Source organism: Triticum dicoccoides, chromosome 6B (assembly GCF_002162155.2).
Source record: "Triticum dicoccoides isolate Atlit2015 ecotype Zavitan chromosome 6B, WEW_v2.0, whole genome shotgun sequence".
NCBI classification, from domain to species: Eukaryota; Viridiplantae; Streptophyta; class Magnoliopsida; order Poales; family Poaceae; genus Triticum; species Triticum dicoccoides.
The window spans coordinates 301286775-301305043 of record NC_041391.1 but is presented as its reverse complement, the minus strand read 5'-3'; the positions used below and the strand labels follow the sequence as shown (position 1 = coordinate 301305043).

The following is an 18269-nucleotide window of genomic DNA, read 5'->3' as shown; positions in this document are numbered from 1 at the left end:
GGCCCGCGATGGGCTCGACGGGCTGCGGCCGCGGGGGGAGGCTGGGTGGCGACGTGGCGGCTGCGGGTTGGCCGGGACGGCGGCGGTGATGATGTGGCAGGCCGCGATTGGCTGGAGTGAGGTGCCCGGCGGACATGTCCGGCACGGGCGGACGTGTCCAGCGGCGCGAGGATGAAGATGGCTAGGGTTTGCACCACGAATTTAGAAGGGGAAGGCATATATATATATATATAGGTAGAGGGAGCTAGGAGACTCCAAATGAAGTGCGGTTTTCGCCCACACGATCGTGATCGAATGACCAAGAGCATGGAGGGGGTTTGGATGGGTTATGGGCCACTTTGAGGGGGTGTTGGGCTGCAATACAAACGAGGCCTTTACGGCTACCCGGTTAACCGTTGGAGTATCAAACGAACTCCAAATGGCACGAAACTTGACAGGCGGTCTACCGATGGTGTACCAAGGCCTCTTGACAAACCTCGGGCCATTCCGATAAATTTTAACACCCACACATGAAAAGAGACAATAAGGGGACGCCGGATGGCATTGGAGTGCCGGATTGCAAAACGGACAACGGGGAAAATGCTCGGATGCATGAGACGAACACGTATGCAAAATGAGATGCACATGATGACATGATAAAATGCAACACACAAGCAAATGACATGGCAACAACGACGAATAACTGGCAGACACCTGGCGCATCAGATCCGGGGCGTTACATTTCGACAAGCGAAATCGACTCGGAACCAAGGGGAACAAGACGATATTCCGTGTTCACTTATCGATTCCAAAATGAATCGAATTCGTGAACTTCAGAATGATATTACTCTTCCTTAGGGCTCCCCTGTGCCTAGTGATTTCTCATGCTCGATTCATCCCATTCGAGTATATCCACTTGGCTAGCCTTAGAAAAGTCAAAAGATAAGGAGCTCAACCTGTGGAAATCCTACTACCATCGGCTGTCACATTCGTTCCCACTTACCGCAGGGATGGATCAAGTAACTAGTGATTCTTTTCAAGGTCAAATGCTTTTTGGGCTTATTTTCTAAAAAATATTCTTTTTGATCGAAAAAACCCAGGGTTAGGCGAATGCGCGGGTACTCTTGATCTGGCTGCTCCATGTAAATTTCCTCATCCAACTCGCCATTAAGGAAAGCCGTCTGCCCATCTGATGTACGAGAAGACCGTGCGAGGCAGCCCATGATAGTAGTACTCGAATGGTGGTAAATCTAGCCACATGTGAGTAAGTATCAAAGAAATGCCTACTTTTGCTGCTATGCGGATGGAGGACTTTTGGGCCTGGCATTACGAGAAATCGGGACAGTTCTCTGTCCGTTCTACTTACCGGATGTTGATAAAAACGAAGCAGTGACGGGGTACCCGTGGATCCACTATGCAATAGACCACTCGGGTAGTGTTGCCATAGGCGACACGCAGAGCCTGCACCGTCAGATGGGAGAGCGCCAACGGCCTTTGGACGATGTCAGGAACGGGGGACCTTGATGGATCAGGAAGAGAAACATCTGAGCCACCGTCAGACTCATCACCGTCGGAGCCAGCGTTGTCAGGCGCCTGAATAGCATGGGATCAGTCCATCATCGCCCGCAGCTTCACTTCACTTCAGTTCAGCTCAACATACTAGGGAGACCACGAGGAATGTGAGAGTACTGACATATGACCCAATCGCGACAAAGCCTTGTGCTGCAACAACTGTGGCTAGGGATAAGAGTTCCTCGGCTACAACTTCCAATAACTAAGCTCGCGTAGAAGTATTAGTTAGCGGGTCTTGGTTGAATAGTGGATCTTGGTTGAGAAACTCATAGATAGAGATTGATCTGTTTGCTCTCCGCTTAGTGGTTTCTTACTCGGTCTCCTCATCTGAATAGATGGTCGCACGCTTCAACTAGAATCCAAACCATAGTAGAACGGGGGCTCAAAAGGAAACTTCAGAGCTGGAATATATAATCTCCAGTAGTACACTTAGCCCTTCGGCCTTATTTCAACTTGAACATGAACTTGCAGCACATTTTGGCGTTATTATATTAACACAAGCATTGAACACTGACGGCTAGCCCATACATGCAAACACAAGAAAACAAACCAAACAAAGACACTTAGCATAGGAGTAGATCGGAACCAAAATAAGACAAAGAACACCTGACATGAAAACAAATGTCTCCAGACACTTATTGAATTTAAACCAACCTTAGAAAACTAAAAAGAGTCTACGGGCTCTTCTATTCTAGCGAGATGCTAGATGAATAAAGAGCACTTGCTGCTCCACCCGCAGCGCTTCCTGCCTCTCTATGCGCTCTTTGGTAGCGCGAATGCGTGCTTCTTTCTTTGCAGGATCCATTGTTCTAACACTTCTCAACTAGTTGTTTAGCACTCTACGGTGCCCTTCAATCTCATTTTGCAGTTGCTCCGTTTCGGTAGCAATTGCAGAAAGCCTGTTTGCGGTTGCAGCATCCATAGCAATGCGTGCTAGTACTCAATTTCTTTGTGATGAAGTGAAGATATCTATATACCATTTATAGAGTGGTAGAGTAATATCGCCATGCAGTACGAATTGCATGGCTGCATGTAGCCTTTATGAACAAACAAACTTTGCAGAGCCGTTTCACCTAATCGATTCTGTCGGCGGATCATCCACGACACGAATTGAATGGCAGGCACAATTCTTACTAGTTCTCCGCCCTACTTTTTTCAGTTGAAGACTACCAGGCCTGGAAATGGAAACTTTGGACCCGGGAGACGGTTTGATGTCTCGTACATAGCCAACCCAGGGCGCTGCCCATAAGGGTCACTGTATGTAGGTTTTCAGCTCTAAGGTCCCCACTCATCACAATCGTTGGCCCTCATCCCGCATTGGAGCATAGCGTTAGTATCTTTCGGTGTGTCAACAACATAGGCACCTGATCTATTTGAACTTTAAACCACAAGGGAAGTTTTCACATAAGCAACCTTTCTCCCGTTAAAAGGTGGGTACCTTTCCCTAAATCCTTCTCCCGTGCATGCTATTCTCCTGTTCCCCCGAAGGGCGATATCAATACGGCAACCCGAAAGCTCGTTATCAAAGTGGTCTCTTCTCAAAGGCTTATTTGCCAGATGAAAACAAGTTCGTAGTAACAGGTGGCCGTTGAGCTCCTAGTTTGACTGTTGGTGCCAGACTAGAATGGAAGAATGCCCATAATACTGGAATGAAGAAAAATACCTCACTAATAAGAAATAGAGCAACACCCATTGTGCTTCCTTTCTTTTACTAGAGAGAGTAGTCCAAGCCTCTAAATATCTTGAGGGCTTTGTGTTGGATCTGATGGTTGAGCCTTTGTTCTTTGCGAGCCTTGCCTTTCTCTTTTTTGCTCTGTTGTGGAGTTCTTTGATGGTCTATCTTCGCACCTGGCGCTTCTGGTGCTTTCTTCCTTCCACCTTCCTCTTGTACTCGACTCTTCCCCGATCACTCCCCAACAAAGGCTTGCTCGTCTTCGTCATAGTCCAAACTCTTTCTCGTGTGATTGTGGTGCTTTCTTGAGCGATGACTTCGGAGGGTTCCAGTCACCCCTACCCGGGCAGATAACCTCCCTCATTCACATCAGAAATGGCAAAGATTCCATTTTGGAAAGTCAATCTCTTTTTGTATAGATATAAAATAGCAAAAGTACGGTTCGGAGTCTTTTTTTCTTTCTTATTTGAAATCCAAATCGAAATGCCTCAACTTGATAAATTAACTTATTTCTCACAATTTTTCTGGTTATGTCTTCTCCTCTTTAGTTTTTATATTCTCTTATTTAATAATAATAATGGAATACTTGGAATTAGTAGAATTCTCAAACTACAGAACCAACTGCTTTCGCGCCGGGGGGGAGGGGGGCGAGATCCAGAGCAAGGACCCTAAGAATCTGGAAGATATCTCGAGAAAAGGTTTTAGCGCCGGTCTCTCATATATGTACTCCAGTTTATCCGAAGTATCCCAATGGTGTAAGAACGTCGACTATTTGGGAAAAAGGAGGAAAATCACTCTGATATCTGATTTCGGAGAAATAAGTGGCTCATGAGGAATGGAGAGACAGATTCTCTATTTGATCGCGAAGTCCTCATATAACACTTCTTCCAGTCGGATCACTTGTTGGAAAAACATAATGCTCACACATGTTCCACACGGGCAAGGAAGCATAGTATTATGATGAAAATGAATGGAATACTCGGCAGAATTGGAATATTCCTATTAATGATTGTGACAGCTTTTATAGGATACATACCACCTTGGGGTCAGATGAGCTTTTGGGGAGCAACAGTAATTACAAGCTTAGCTAGCGCCATACCGGTAGTAGGAGATACCATAGTGACTTGGCTTTGGGGTGGTTTCTCCTTGGACAATGCCACCTTAAATCGTTTTTTTAGTCTCCATCATTTACTCGCCCTTGTTCTTCCTTTTGATTTAAACGTTCTCCCCCCGGGAGCTGCAGAATTCTGGCAGGGGCAGCCCCCTTTTCCAGATCATGAAAATGTGGAGAGTGATGATTCATCAACTGATTCATCAAGGAGTTCATCTGATGATTCATCAACTGATTCATCAGGGAGTTCATCTGATGATTCATTAACTGATGAATCGGATCTCAACATGGATTATGATGAGCTAACTGATGATTCATCAACTGATTCATCAGGGAGTTCATCTGATGATTCATCAACTGATTCATCAGGGAGTTCATTTGATGATTCATCAACTGATTCATCAGGGAGTTCATCTAATGATATGGACTGCTCAAAAGGAACACCCCCCTGAAGGGAATGAAAGCCGTCTGATAATCTTTCTATAGGTTCCCCGAAGAGAATGGAAAAATCATAGAAACACTTTCTATATGTTCTGTTAATTCGAGATTCGAAGAAGCAAGCAAGTTTTTCATATAGTTGTTTTTGTGTAGTGATCTCTGTTCATGGAGATCACGAGGCCACTGATACCCCATGTGGATAGGTGTGATAGAAGAGTGGGCATGTGGGCTTCTATCAAAAGAGGAAAAGATACCGCCACGCTCATATCTCCCTTCTCACCTCTGGGATGGGGAAACTAGCACTTTCGCACTAGATGGTTAACTCTAAGTTTTTTCTGAAGTAGGTTGTTCAATGCTAGTTCAATGATTGAGCCATCTTCCTATCACCAATAACAAATGGATAGCATGTGTTTTGCAACCAATCCTACCCTCAGTTGTAGTAAGCTGAGTGTGATCTGCAGAGAGCAAAGTGTGTATCACATGAATTTGATAGCTCAGGCCTTGGAAGGACCTTTTTGGCACTAGACAGACTCTTTAATATCGATGGCAGCAACTATCCATTTTCTCAATCAGATTACTGCGTGTGCGCTTGTGTGCTCCAATCTTTAGTAAATAAAGCAAAGATTTCTGAGCTAGGAATCAGAGGAAATGTTCTGACTCAAATCCAGATACAATTTGATATGTTGGAGACCTGTGTGACTCCCTACATGTATTTGAAGAGTCCCTCAGGATCATATCACAATAAACTAGACTGGTTAGGATGCTCCAACTAACAATCTAGAGTCGATACTTGATAGGATCAAGAATAAAAAACATGATATCAAGAATAGCATATTGAAAGATCCCAATCATTTTTCTTGATAACTTCTTCAACCTACATATTTTTCGTATAAATTGGATCAATTATTAATAAAATAAGGAGCAAACATAGGTATCAGGTATCAGGAACATAAGCTTACCCGGGAGAAATGCACTCTGTGTTAGTCCGATCACTTAGCTTTTGCTTTCACACTCCCTACTGATGCCTATTGCATGACTCTCATTCAGTCAAACTAGAAACTGTGTTTACAGCTGGAATGATGAATGTAATCCTACTATTCTGGAAGGGTAGGGTCGTCTGAGTATGGTACTATGGACATCAGGGCATATTGAATATAGTCATATAATTTGGTGTGCTGACACACCCAAAAAAGTTTCTACCTACGCAAGGAAAATGAAGAAAGCAAGCCAAATACTGAAATGTATTAAGCTATCGATCGGGGGACATAACACTATGAGGGTTGTTAAGGCGGGGCTAGGAGCTTGATATGCTGCCGACTCAGAATCAAATGAGCACAGGGGACCCTAGTCAACATTCATATTTCTACCCACCGGTGGATGATCGGTCACCTTAGTTCCAATTTAGCTACTGTTCATTTTGTTGAACTCCAAGAAGGACCGATTGCTACGTACTCTTGAGAAACAAGATGTTATGACGCTGCTGTGCCCGCAATCCAATGATCCACCTATGTTTGTGTCGGATCTTATCCATGCTGCAACCAAGCCGTGGAATATGGAGGTGGTCAGAGAACATATGTATGAGATGGACGCCGAAGCAGTAGCGAACATTCCCATCAGTCATGTTGCCCAGCCGGAAAGAATGGAAGAGGATTTTTCGTATCACATTCGTACTAACTTAACAGGATCCGTCTCCCATAGTAATATTATGACAGTCTCTCTTGCCCCTTCGTACTTACTTGAAACAGGAATTTCTTGGTGCTCAACTGCTTATTCTGCTTTTCCTGGTACCGGTATAAATAGATAGAAAGTGCATTCAATCGAGAAAAGGATCAACTGATCCACCTCTTTACTTTTTGGTTTTTATTCGGCTGTTTCAGCATAGGTTGCATTTTAAAACAAAAGAAAAGAGCAAGTTCCCACAGGCGAAGAGCTGCTTCCGAGAAATCTTTTACCCCCTTTACGCCCTTCGGGGCTGCTAACAATGAGCTAATACACAGGAACGGCATGGCTCCTACACCGCTTAACTCCAATAATAGAACCTGGTCCCATATCCCTTGCATTTGATAATGAAACAATCAGAATTTGTTGAATTGAAATATTTTCAATCTCATTTCTTTTACGTGGTTTTGGCAACTATCAATTATCTCTATTCCTCAGCTTCCTACACGGATATAGCCATAAACGGTATCTAGTAGGCAACCTGGGAACTACATTAGCTTAGGGGGATCGGGTAGCGAGCGCTCTCCTTGGCAAAGCAGACAAGAAGCAATTCCACCATTGGGAACGACACGCCCCCTTCCCTAGGGCTAGAGGTATTTAAACGCTGCATTGAACCTAACGCTAGAGCGAGTACTACGATGAAAATCACTTTTACGAGCGATACCTTTGTCTTTGGTGCTTGAGTTGTCCTCCCAGCGGTGTGGTCCTCGGTTTCAGAAATGACATATTGAACCGGTATCTTTAGCATATAAAAAATCCTTTGTTTGACGGCATCCCTCCTCTAAAGCTGCTTCTTTCCTTTCCGGTTCGTAGTGGTTACGAGCAGAACTGCAATTCAGAGCGCATTCCATAGTTGTATTAGATAGTTTAGATATAGTGACCCACTAGTTCGAGATGCACTGACCTTGGCCATTGCCTGCTAACTACGGTCATTATATGTCAATTCGGATCGCACATCGGAAGCAAAGATCAGGGGATTGCCAACTTGAATGAATGTAATCCGGTTACGGTGTAGGGGAGATTTATTATTGAGTTGATAACACACTCCGTTTACTAACATTGAGAACTATGCCATGGAATGGAATATTCCCATTTCTGATTGTTGAAAACAAATGTGACTTTCAAAAGGCACATCAAATGTATGGACACAACGATTTGCCTACTGATTCATTGATTCATTAGCTGCGCTGCTTTTGTGAGTTCCACTAGCGTGAAACTCCGAAGGGAGAGCCCGGAGGGAGCTTATTCATTCCTTTCGTGGCTTGCCATGGTTATTTCCTTGCCCAGGGCACAGTCTCGTTATCTGTTTTGTGCCTCATCGGGCACCCAAGGGTTTCTCTTATGAATGGTGGGATCCGGCATCCTTGAAGCTCGAAACTCCTCTCTGGAATTTTGACCATGAAAATGCCATTTACCCTTAGCAATGAAGAAATCTATTGAACAATCTGTTTCATTGCAATACCTCGCTCTAACAACTCCTATTCCCACGGCATTACCACAAGGATTTCCTGTTTCCTTGATCCACCAGCTACGTTCGCACACTTCCAAATAGTAAATGCTCCCGCGGTTGGAGTTGAGACTTTCTTATCCCTCTTGTTACGACGGATCGAGCATATGATTCTTTTCCTGATTGAAATCATTCACTTTTCCTTGAAATCGTCACAAAGTAATTGGAAGAAGAAGTGCTTGAGAAGCTCATGGATATATTCTATGGTGGCTTCTCCAATAGTTCGAGCCATAGCTTCATTTCATTGTTTCTATAATTTGCTTCACTTTATCATTGCCCTCAAGTACAAGTAATTTCTAACAAACTTTCTTTCCCATGGTTTGGGTGGGCACGAATATGGTTGGCAGGACAAGAGTGAAGATCCCTCAACTAAGGGCTAGACCGGCCGTTTCACTGTCTGATGATGAGTGGCACACAAATCAACCTGAGAAGGATTCTGCTATGTCAAAAGTGTTTATATAAACGAATTGTTTAACACCAAGATGCCAATAGCAATGATGGATAAAGCAACTCCCACGATTAGGGCTCGAAAGTCGGGGACTCTCCTGGCAAAGAATCTAAATGATCTGAGTTCTTTTCTGAGAAAGAAGAAGATGCAAGGCATGGATCCAAGCCTGAAGGCGACGTGGAGTGTTATTATTATCATTACTCCAGAGAATGGGAGGCACTCTCTTCTTGCAAAATGCAGTTATGAAATCTATAATCTAGATGATTCTGGTTGAAGGGGACGATGCAACCTAGCGGTTACGAACTTTTTGTTTGATTCAAAGGATTTCCACTTGAGTAAAGCTATGGTGGGAAATAAACTACCAATTAGGCAATGCGCGTCTCTATTTCTTGAATTCTCTAGTCTAGGCAACCCGAAAGCGTTGTTTAACAAAGACAAGTCTGAATTTGAAACGCAATCCGGCAGAGAAAATAAACTTAAGTAACCACCAGTTGAAACTGAGCGAGGATGCCTCTCCTAATGGAAGTTACGGGCTCAAACAATACCTAATGGTAGGCAACTTTGCTACCCGAGCATCTCTTTCTTATTAATAATGACATAAATGTTGATTTTCTACTCTCGGAAGTAGGTAAGGGGGACTATGCCCAATAAAATAGGGACTACGGTAGGCATGAAATGAAACTTCTTATCGTAGGTACGGAATTCCTCCACATTAAGACACCAACCTGCCCTTGACAAGTCAATAATCAATCACTAGATTTAGGATCACAAGCCGATGCGATGCTTCATGTCGAAATGGGTTAGTCTGCATCTAAGAGACCCCGCCTAGCTCTAAAATGGTTTCAACCTTTCCTCGACCTCATGGAATGAACTAACTCATATGCAGTGAGCATATTATCATAGACATCCCTCACGATAGAGAACTTGAAGAAGAAGTTGTTTTGACATCTAATTTATCCCAAGTGCAATAATGCTCCAAGTACGGGTTTTCGAATTCATTCCTTGCTGATCGCGTGTCATCTTCAGTTCACGATTGAGGCTCAGATGGAGACTGATGAGATACAGGCTCTGGCTAAGGTTGACATCCAGGCTCTGGACAAGCGATGAGAGATACTTTATGAAGGATCCAGCTAAGAAAATGAAATGGGTTAGTGGGAACAAGCAGCTAAAGCGCAAAGGTAAGGATGAGCTCGAAAAGTGCAAACTTGAATGATAGCTAGTGGTGGATTGAGACTTTTGAGCTTCTCCATCGATCACTTTTGCGGAAGCTGAGTCCTTTCTTTTTAAGCAAGTTCAAATCCAGCAAAAAACGAGTATCAATCTGTGCCAAGTGCGGACAGGAGAAGCCAGGTGGGATTACGACATTGAATTGAATTGAGTGTCCCCTTCCCTTCGCATCACAGCATCAACCCTGATCACCTCACTTTACGTCAATATTGGTGAGCATGCCACAAGATGTACAATTTGATTGGTTACTCCAGTGTCTAAGTGTAAGTTTCAAGTATTCTTCTTATGATAGACTGAAGGCTTATCGGCGCGCGAAGGTTCTCTGGATTGGTTGTGGTGAGCGCTGGGCAAAGGATTGTCAGTGTAAAGCTACTGATCAACTCCATGTTGTTCAGGAAATGGAGGAATTATCACGGAGTACTGCTGTAGGTTATTCTATGTTACAGGACCACGATGACTCTGCTTTGGATCTAAGGGTCCTCTCCGCTGAAGCTAAGCAGAAATCTCCTGCACTCCGTTCCATTCAGTTAGCTTGCTTAGTAGTCCATAATTTGGATGTTACCCTCTTTTCTTGGCCGACTCGGGCAACACTCATTCCTTTTTGAATGCATCATTGGCATCTCATATTGAAGCTAAAATTGTCATCTCCTGAATTTGTGCGTGCAGGCAGCATCAATTTATCACCTAATGGTATCTTTGTTCTACCGGCACATACATTTCGATTTCCTTGGTCAACGGAAGTCACCTTTTATTTTTCCTTGTTTTCGTCATGCGTCGATTCAACATTCGTTGGACTTTGTAGCTTCAAGGACGTAGTCATCCTCTCAAGATTCTAGTCATGATATTGCTTAAAAAGAAGGCCGACTTACGTATATTATCAAAGGACCCAGTCGAGCCCTAACTAGAAAAGTGCATGGGTGACCAAATTTAGGACAAAGTAGGCGCGGAAGATCCACATGCAACGAAACATCCCTCATGAGTTCCAAACCTGACCTTCTTTAAGCTGCTTCGACTATGGGAACCACAAGGAAAACGGAACACGGGCGGGAATGTGGGACTGGGTCCTTCCATATAGTTGGCTTGATGGCCCTTGTGGACAGAGTCTGTTCTCATTAGAGAATTGACCTTAGAACTCTGTGATCAAGACCCGTGGTTAGTCTAGTAGAAACTTGATCTCCGGAAAGGAGGTCAACTTATTTACTTATCTGAAAAAGCAAAAGGTAGGTAGGCTGTTTCAGAGAAGAGTACGTGGGTTTTCACATAGCCGGATATGAAAAGAGACCCTAATGAGCAGCTTTTTTTTTATTCGTAAACCCTTCTTTCTGTGCTTATGGAATCAGCCAGTGGCAGGTCTTGGCGATTGAATTCATCCCGTTTTACTTTGTTGAGTGCGATCTGGTATTGACTTGCCCTTATTTTCCATCGATCGGGTAGTTAGTTAGGTCCCGCGGACAAGAAGTCCTATATACTGAAATAAGAGGGACTCCTTCCAGGCATCACTGTTAAGGTGCTCTTTTGATAGATTTCTATACCTTCCCCTCCCTTTCCTCTGTATCCGGGCCTACGCGAACAGCTGCTTGCTTATCGAAGAAGTCTGCTCACATGATTGGAATATGGCTCCCGTATGCATGCTATTCTGGGACTGAGGAATGCCTTTCTATGGTGGACCCTGAGGTCGGACTCTTGCTGCTTGATTCAAAACCGGATTCAATAGCAGCAACATATTGATGATGGTGCCTAAACTACCTATTCTATTACCTTTTGGGAAGCCCCAAAGCCACATCAAGCCCTATGCTATGGGTCAAGGTACTCTCGAGACCGTCTGGATTGAAGACTATCAAGCACCGTAGGTGGTACCAGCATTCCCTGTCGATAGGGCATTCCAATCTCTAGGTAGCTGCCCGCCCTACTTCATTCCTATCTCCTTTGGCGTCAGCCCCATGTACCCCCTTAAACTAACCACTTGAATTGATCAGGATTTGTTAGGTTGAGTGCATTTTCTTCCAAATCTAGTCAATTTCAAGAAAAGTATCAAAAAATCCCGGGGTTAGGCACCTTTTTCAGTGAAATCTTGTTTTTTCCTGCATTAATTAGTTATGGGAGAATCCTTGCTTCCTCAATGCTCTTGCCTTCGCGGTCCTATTAGAAGAGAAACAAGAGGTTTTAGCACCGGCATCTTTGGATCAAGAGATCATTCCATCCTAGAACCAACACGACGACTTCTCCTTGCCCGATTTGAAATGATGATGAATATGAAATTAGGAATATATATGGACAGATGAATTATGCGTCATGGAATCTGGATCATTAAAGAGGTAGTGTAGACAGTTGTCTAAGTGTGATCTTCTTATATCCCCATGAACTGTTCAGCTTGATAGACCCAAGGGGAAATAGAATCTCAAAAGGACCTTTCCTGTCCGTAGCCCCGTTGGAATCGAGGGCTTGATATCTCATTGGGATGACTAATTGATGAGGCCGACTAGGTAGTACTCACGAGGTCCTTGATTTCTTGTTAGTCTGTATCTTTCTCTTTAATAGTATGGTATCCAGGTTCACCTATTTTTTTTCTGTTGTTGCTCTTCAGAAAACGCGTATAGTAAGTATTCTTCGTCGATGGGACAAACTCTCCAGTGCATGCGTTACGAGGTAACTAGCATTTTGTCATGGAAGTTCGTGAAAGAATGTTCTTGTTTTTCGTTGGAAAAACCAACGCCAATGTCAAGATCTGTCTCCTTTTCTTTCTCTTTTCGGGAGCAGAGCTGAAAAAGATGAGAAATTCCAATGATTCTTCGTTCATTATCATGTCGATTCCTCACAATCGCTCTTTGTGATGCTGCGGAACCATGGCAATTAGGATCTCAAGACGAAGCAACACCTATGATAGAAGGAATCATTGACTTACATCATGATATCTTTTTCTTCCTCATTCTTATTTTGGTTTTCGTATCACGGATGTTGGTTCGCGCTTTATGGCATTTCAACGAGCAAACTAATCCAATACCACAAAGGATTGTTCATGGAACTACTATCGAAATTATTCGGACCATATTTCCAAGTGTCATTCTTTTGTTCATTGCTATACCATCGTTTGCTCTGTTATACTCAATGGACGGGGTATTAGTAGATCTAGCCATTACTATCAAAGCTATTGGACATCAATGGTATCGGAGTGCGCCTCTTAACGAGGGTGATTTAAGTGCAACGAAATGTACCGGTGGTTCACGAAGCATTTGGCTTACCGGTCATCTCCCATTCCCGTCGTTTAGAGACTAAAAGAACTATAGCATGCCAGAAACGGGAGTTGAGGTGGTTAGATCTATACCCCGAAATGCTCCCAGCATAGGAGCCTATGGTTCCATTCTTGTTATTGCTGGAGGTACACATACCTCTTCTCGGTGTGGTGGAGCGATATATGAAAAATAGATGTTAAGCCTGCAATGTCTGATAACGGGGCTTCAGTAGTGAATCTATCGGCACCACAGCAGTGGCATACAACTTTGGACCTAAGGGATGGTCCTGTTACCTTTCAGAATGGGGGATCCCCGTTGGCAACAACCACGATAGTAGTTGCGGAACTACTAGGCCAAGAGAGGACAACCTGTTGTTCCTGCTCCTCCTTCTTCGCTTCGGGGACGGAGGTCCTACGGTAGGTAAGAGCACGCACAAGAACTTGACCGAAGGGGACCAGCGCTTCTACTCCTCCACCGAGGAGTTGTTCTTGCGAGAAGCAAGGGATGTCGTGAACGGTGGGAGGTCAAAGAAAGAGAATTGACCTCTGAATACAGTGATCCCATGATCTAGATAGACTCCGTCCTTTTTTTAGATAAGGGTGACTCAAGAAATTGGGGGTGGGACCTGCTGGCATAATGCAGGCTGGAACGTGGGAATTCGAGGTCTCATGAACGAGTTTTTTCGTGGACAAACATACTTTCCAGTCTTTTTTCTGGATCCTTTTAGATCTACGGGCCGGTCGTTCACATGAGCATAGGGAATCTATACTCGAGCCTTCGACTTGGCCCCTGGCAGGATAGGTGAGGAATCACTCTTGAGATCTGATCTATTGGGGCCTACAACTTCGCCAAAGCCGACTAGCATCCCTTTCCGTGGTGAACTGGCCGTCCCATACCTTCATTTTGTCTCATGTGTGTTGAACATTGTCTTCCTCGGTTCTAGCTTCACTGGTGTAGGTAGAGCTGGGCGAGAAGGGTCCCCTCTTGCCTATTAGTAAGCAGGCCTTCGATTCCACTGGGGTCTTAAGGTCTCATAGAGGGAGGAGAACTACCTAACTAAAGAAGAATAGTGCTCTTTATAAATAAGAGTAGGCGTGGAGAGCTTTTTGCGGGGAAACTTGCAAGTCAAGTTTGGGGGGAGGCGGGCGTCGACCCAACCTTATGAGTATTCGGATTATAACAGTTCCGATGAACCGTCACTCACTTTTGACAGTTATACGATTCCAGAAGATGATCTAGAATTGGGTCAATCACGTTTATTAGAAGTTGACAATAGAGTGGTTGTACCAGCCAAAACTCATCTACGTATGATTGTAACACCCGCTGATGTACCTCATAGTTGGGTTGTACCTTCCTCAGGTGTCAAATGTGATGCCGTACCTGGTCGTTCAAATCTTACCTCCATCTCGGTACAACGAGAAGGAGTTTACTATGGTCAGTGCAGTGAGATTCGTGGAACTAATCATGCCTTTACGCCTATTGTCGTAGAAGCAGTGACTTTGAAAGATTACGCGGATTGGGTATCCAATCAATTAATCCTCCAAACCAACTAAATCGGGGAAGCTGAAGCGGAAATGCAATTCTCGGGTGAGGGAATGGGGAAGCTCCAGGAAGGCTTCGCTCGCTCGCTCAACAAGCTCTAACGCTCGTTTACGAGTGGAGTGCATAAGCCCTTATTGAAGTAGGGTGAGGCCTTACTACACAAGCTCGTAAGTCAAGCACGGAACGAGCCTTGTCTACGAAGCTTCGCTTCATCATCTTGCTTGCTTCTGGCGAAGCTTAACGCACTATAACATAGGCATGCATGATGGTATGGTAGGAAGACTCCTTTTAAGGCCGACCACTACATAGGAGCGATAGGAAGCCAAGTCGTCAAAAGGAAAGGCGAGCAGCCCTTATTGCAACAGCAAAAAGCCTACTTATAGCCCTATTTATACCCTTTCTCGGGGACTTCAACGGGCCTTACAAGCTCAATAAATTGCAATTCTTCACCTTTTCCTCAGACAGTGGGAATGCATTTTCTTACTTGATTGACATTGACAGATATGTGTACCACACCGAACAAGCAATATGTCATATGCTTGATGTACCAGCCAAGCCAGCTATTTTTTTCTCAGTTCCCTTATCCTTAGCGCAAAAGTAAAAAGAAAATGAAAGAGAGTTTGTATTTGCAAATGAAAATGAATATGGATCTAAATAAATTAGATAATCAATAAATAAGAATTGGAATAATAGAAAAAATATCCTTCGCCCCTTATCTCTTCATCGTCGTCGGTTCCGTCACTTGTGGTATTCGTTTAGAATCTTGTTGACCCTACTCGCTTACTCCTATTTTCCGTATTCCTTTTTATACATAATTAATTAGAACTTTCTTGAAAGAATGGGGTTCTCTCTGGGGGGGCGCACCCTCTCTTCCTTTTTGAGAAAGATGGGCTTGTTTTTTTTCAATAAGTTCTATTGCTTTGACACATTTAGTATATAACATAACATATATAAGAAAAGTACTAAAGGCGAAGGGCATTCTGTTGTATAGCTACTTTGGTGTAGTTACAAAGGTAACCGGTAGGTGACTATTGAATCGATAGTAGTTACGAAAGGGGGAAATAGCTCAGTTGGTTAGAGTGCTGGTCTGTCACGCCAGAAGTCGCGGGTTCGAACCCCGTTTTCCCCGCCCGATCTTTCTTTCTTCCCGAGGTCATTCCTCTGCCACTTTACCCTGAGTTTCACTAAGGCATATAACCCCATTCGGGTAAGAGGAGCAAGCAGTGGGGAACATCTATTTATATGCGTGTTAGCATCAACACATCTTTTTGAAAGTAAATTACATCGATCCTCGGTGCTAGGTACTCAGGTAAGTAAATCCTGAGGATAGAACTAGAGCAAGTAAGCTCATCGCACTATCAAGTCAGTCAGGAACTAGTCTGCCAAGCTTAAGAAGAAGTGAAAAGTAAGCAAGTTGTCATCTAGTGAGGGCTAAAAGACACAGAGAACATCCCCCTCTATTTGCCAATACCTTCCGCCTTCCTCTCTTTCATTTCATGTCGGTTCAGCCGAGCCAATAGATTCCATAGGCGGGTCAGTTATAGTTGTAGTAGCCTTTGATTAGGTCCTTTCAATAGACTTTCCGTAGCTATAATTCGATAGACTTTCTATAGCTCAGTACTGCTGATCGTTGACGCCCGCAACTGTACTTACGGCTGTACTTGTGAAAAGAGATAGAGCTGTCTCGCTATGACTCAAACATGGTCAAAAAGCTAATAGATGGGCCACAAAAGGTAGAGGAGAGGGGTTAAGAAGAGTAGACTTACTACTGGATACAAGATAGGGTATACAGCTAAAAGGGTGAGATAGAGGAATGAAATGAGCTAGTGAAACGGTCCACGACCACAAGTATTGAGCTATAACCATAAAACTTGGGGAGTGCCTCAAGAAAATCCATTGAAATAGAAGACCCAGGTTGTAATGGAACAGACAAAGGTTGAAGAAGACCAGCAGGAAGGGTGTGCTCACTCTTGTTGAGTTGACACACATTACAATGAAGAGCAAACTTGGAGGGAGAAAAAGAAACCAGAAGGGACCCATTGTTTCTGTGCAAGTCGAACAATGATGGAAAAGCATCCAGTATGTAGCCGACATATGCCAACAACCCAAATGCACATATGCTAGTTAAGTTGAAACTCCTAAATTAAAGCGCAAGCAACAAAACTACTTTTTTGAAGGCGCGGAGCGTTGAAGAAGAGCATAGCTCGATTAACACAACTAGGGGCAATATGGTTCATTTTCCTAGAACACCACAACAAATGTCCCTACCAGCTGTTGCCAATGAAGCTGAAACCATGGCTACCCCTCAACAAGCCTCTAGCTCTTATCCTAGGCCTGAACCGCCTGAACCTCCAATTACCGTACCATTGGTACTGAATACGACCACCACTCACACCTATTCCAGACCTTTAAACCCCTGACCACCTAGACCTCTAGTAGCAAAGCAACTAAAAGACCCAATCACAAAAATAACCCTCTCTATCCCCCTCAAAACCTTGGCACGAACACTTGTTTCCAGCCACATATGGCCTTCCTCACAGCTCAAAACATGATAATATTAGACCTAATCCTCCACCTCCACCACCACAACCAAGACCCAATTCAATACCAAATATCCAATTTTCCCAACTAATACTTTTGCCCTATGCTGGAAATTCCATGAAACCAGAAGTGCCAATATATACTTACCTTAACCAACCGCTTCCAACTCAATAGCATGACCCGTACCAATACCTGCAAGAACAAAGGCCGCAAAATCAATATCAATATGGGCAGTAGATACATCAACCTCCTAGAGTTTATTTTCCAATACTTGAAGGGGCCAGGTCTTGGATACAAAAGTGTGAACATTACTTTTCGGTGTACCAAGTTACAGATTGGTACAAGGTAGAACTTTCGGATATGCACTTTAGGGGGAGAGCTGAAAGCTGGTACAATAGTTTCTTAGTGAATAGGGGACAAGTATCTTGGCAAGAGTGAATTCAAGAGATTGTAGAGAGGTTTGAGGTAAGAAATGTGGTTGGTGTAGTTGATGAGTTTAATCACTTGAGGCAAAGAGGAAGCCTAGAAGAGTACAAGTCACACACAATTGGCAGAATTGAGGGCTGCCATGTTGAGGTGCAATCCCTATTACGATGACAACCTTTTTCGACAAAGTTTTCTTGGGGGTATTGTAAATAGAGATAGATGTTTCGTCCGGCTCTGAGAAACAATTCGGCAACCCCGCTCTTCCCTTTGCCTCTTCCACATCTACTTTTGAAACTTGATTCGGTTGAGTTTGAAGCAAGGATCTAATCAGATAACGGTTTGTTCTCCAATGAATGGAGGTGGAATAATTTATTGAGATAGAGAAAGCTACATCTCGGCTTTATTTAAACGAAAGAAAAAGGTTAGTCCTGCTCCTAGACTTCCTATTCCAAGTAGTAGTAACGGAAAGGAACAGGTTTGGGAGAACTTTTTTATGTCTTTCTTATAGCGATTGCTGAAAGTCAGTCAATGCCCTGGCTTCAATGAATGAAGACCGATGGGCTACGAAGTGGAGATGATGTCGTTGTGTCATTGCTCGTGATGTCTTCACCAGGATTTGACTTACCAATGTGAAAGGTACCGTGCCAGTGGTTCTATCATTTAGATAGAGAGTGATCTTTCCTTCTTGTCGAAGAAAGATATGACGTTGGGAAGGGAAAGGGAGTAGAAACGTTTTCGTAGCCTTGGGGCAAATGGCTGAGAGTTCCGTGATCCAGTTCTTTGAGCATACATAGGTTGAGGATGGAACTACTATAGCAATCGATGTTGAAAAAGGCAACAACCAAGAAAAGCAGAAA

General features: G+C 43.8%; 1 protein-coding gene and 1 non-coding gene across 2 annotated transcripts; both read left to right on the top strand.

Moving 5' to 3' along the window:
* The first annotated feature begins 12454 nt into the window (after positions 1 to 12454).
* LOC119325920 (cytochrome c oxidase subunit 2-like) lies at positions 12455 to 14456 on the top strand. The gene is made up of 2 exons (XM_037599644.1): positions 12455 to 12842; positions 14062 to 14456. The coding sequence occupies exons 1-2, from the start codon at positions 12455 to 12457 to the stop codon at positions 14454 to 14456; spliced, it is 783 nt and encodes a 260-aa protein (XP_037455541.1).
* A 1044-nt stretch (positions 14457 to 15500) lies between these two features.
* Positions 15501 to 15574, top strand: TRNAD-GUC. The gene has a single exon. It is a non-coding gene; the product is annotated as a tRNA-Asp (tRNA).
* Positions 15575 to 18269: the final 2695 nt, after the last annotated feature.